The sequence below is a fragment of the Borostomias antarcticus genome (assembly GCF_949987555.1).
Source record: "Borostomias antarcticus genome assembly, chromosome: 6".
Taxonomy (NCBI): Eukaryota; Metazoa; Chordata; class Actinopteri; order Stomiiformes; family Stomiidae; genus Borostomias; species Borostomias antarcticus.
Window position 1 is genome coordinate 18,837,797 of NC_140239.1, and position 2,500 is coordinate 18,840,296.

General features: G+C 54.8%; 1 protein-coding gene across 3 annotated transcripts in view; it reads left to right on the forward strand.

The window, feature by feature from the left end:
* ino80 (INO80 complex ATPase subunit) overlaps positions 1 to 2,500 on the forward strand; it is a 39,654-nt gene that overhangs the window by 14,218 nt on the left and 22,936 nt on the right. For all 3 annotated transcript variants that reach the window (XM_084439943.1, XM_084439945.1, XM_084439944.1), the window contains exon 24: positions 1,114 to 1,318. In XM_084439943.1, the coding sequence (XP_084296069.1) occupies positions 1,114 to 1,318 (205 nt within the window). The remainder of the gene's footprint in view (positions 1 to 1,113; positions 1,319 to 2,500) is intronic.

Sequence of the window (2,500 nt, forward strand, 5' to 3'; positions counted from 1 at the left end):
TTTTCGCCTTCCAGTGGTGTAAAATATGTTTTGCAACTCCCGATGTTGACTGCCTGACTAGTCAGCAAAGTCAGCTGTCTTTTCCCCTTGACGTGCCAAGAGCTCTGTCAATATGGTCGAATGCGCTTATGGAAGTCTCAACATTACATGCCTAATAGTTGGTGATGCATTTCTAATCTTTAGGCCCACACAACCCTTTTATTGTAACAAATGCCTGATTATCTGTGGCATTCTTGGCTAAGTTTGATACACTTGAAACTTTCATTTGTATTGCCAAGCAGCCTCCACAATTCTTTACCTGGAACAAGGCAGAAAAAAGGCACAGAGAAAACAAAAAACCTTAAATAAAAATACAACCACAAATCACCTAGATGTGGATTCGCGCGGGACTAATATTATCACATGACCTCTGTGACGAAATATGGTAGTTAATTTGCAGTGGAATTTTTACTTTACAAATTACGGACATAGCAGATTCGCACCGGATACCGTTATCGACCGGCCGCGGACTTTGTTTCCGGAATCTTCTCTGCTCACACATGATCAGACTCATGATGATTGTAATTGCTTTCGTTAAGCATGTAGCAACTTTGTACATTGCGTATTGTATTTGTGTGTGAATTTGTACGCAGGGCTCTCTTGCAATAGAGACACCCTTCTTAAACAAAATCACACCCAGGTGGTGAAGTAAGCAGTTTATGAGCCATCATCTTAAACACAGCCCCTGGTGCAGATAGGCCATTTTCACCGCAGCCATTTTGACATATTAAAGCCGGGTAAACACAGGTGTAATTGATCAAAATAATTGTGGTCCAATTATATTTAGTGTGTCACAGCCATTCCAGTGAGCCAGCATGCACAATATCAGGGTCCTGGACTACCTAAAGCCTAAATGGAACGGGGCTGTAATTACTGTTCTTAATTATCTTATCTGGATGTGTTGTTGCAGTAAGAGGCTACTCCTGATTTGTATAGGCTCCTGATTGTGACAAATCTCATGCTACGAACGGACACACACACACACACACACACACACACACACACACACACACACCAACCTATAGAAGCGGCTGCACCGCTTAAAAACCCAAACGCTTGTCTGTGCTCCCTCAGGTGGCTAGCCCTGTTTCTGTCCCTGAAAGCGGCCTACCGGCTCCAGCAACGCCGCCTGTGGGGGCTGGAGGACGAGGAGGAGGAGGAGGGGGGAGGAGGAGGCGGAGGGAGCCCCACGAGCCAGGGCCTCTCTCGGAGGGGTCTCCTGCTTTGGCTCGACCGCCCCACGTCCTTCCCCAACACACACACCAGCCCTGCGCTGCAGGTGAGCGTGTGTGCGTGCGTGTGTGTGTGTGTGTATGTACGTGTTCGAGAGAGAGAAAGAGCGTGTGTGTGAGAGAGTGCGTGCCTCAGAAACCTCGTTCCCCGGCAGAGTTCCAGCGGGCCACCCAGCGCGTTCTCCGTCCCGGGTTCTGAGACCCGGGTTCCCCCCTCCGAGACCCGTTCAGAAGCCAACACCGCCCACAGCGCCACCCCCCCCCCCCCCCTTCCCCCAGGCCCGCGGGGTCCAACAAGCAGAGAGAGTCCAGGCTTCAACCCCCCCCGCCCCCTCTTCCCCCCAACCTCCCCCCTGCTCTCCCCATAGCCCTGGCCTTATCTCCAGTCTCCCCCGGGCTCCTCGAACTCCTCTCTGTTTCCCCCAGCCTACCCCCCCCCCCTCCCCCCGGACTCCCAACGCAGCCCCAACAGAAGCAGGCAGCTGTTCCCCCCTCCCCACCCCCAGGAGCGTTTTCTCTACAGGAAGGAAGTGAAAGACGAGGAGAGAACGGCCGCGGAGACACACACACACCTGGAGAGCTACTGCCGCGTGTTTGCTTGCGCGCCTAGGCGTAGGTGTGTGCGTGCGTGTGTGCGTGCGCACCTAGGCATAGGTGTGTGCGTGTGTGTGCGCGTGCGCGCCTAGGCGTAGGTGTGTGCGTGCGTGTGTGCGTGCGCGCCTAGGCGTAGGTGTGTGCGTGCGTGTTTGCGTGCGCCACTCTGACCTCACTCCGACCGAGCGAGCCAAACGAAGTCAAAATCCATTTCCAGGGTGAGGTGACCCTTAATATGTCTCTGATCCGGGAAGTGTACATCCGTTAACGCCGTCGCCCCATCCGGTCCTGTCGTGATCCCCCCCCCCCCCCCCCAGTCCTGACAGAGCGCTGGCGGGGTCCTAGATTTGATCCCGTCCCTCCTCGTCAAAGAGCCCCAGACACTCCGACTCCACAGAACCCCCCCCCCCCGCTAGCCCACCTCATCTGAGCGCCCACAACGGACTAGCCTGCTAGCCTGCCGGAGGGTGTGTGTGTGTGTGTATATCCCCTCAGTGACGTGGTCTTTCCCCCAGCGTGGTCTTTCCCCCCTGATTTCAACACGCTCCAGTCTGGGGGAGAGAGAGCTGGTCAGTCTGGGGGAGAGAGCTGGTCAGTCTGGGGGAGAGAGCTGGTCGGTCTGGGGGAGAGAGTTG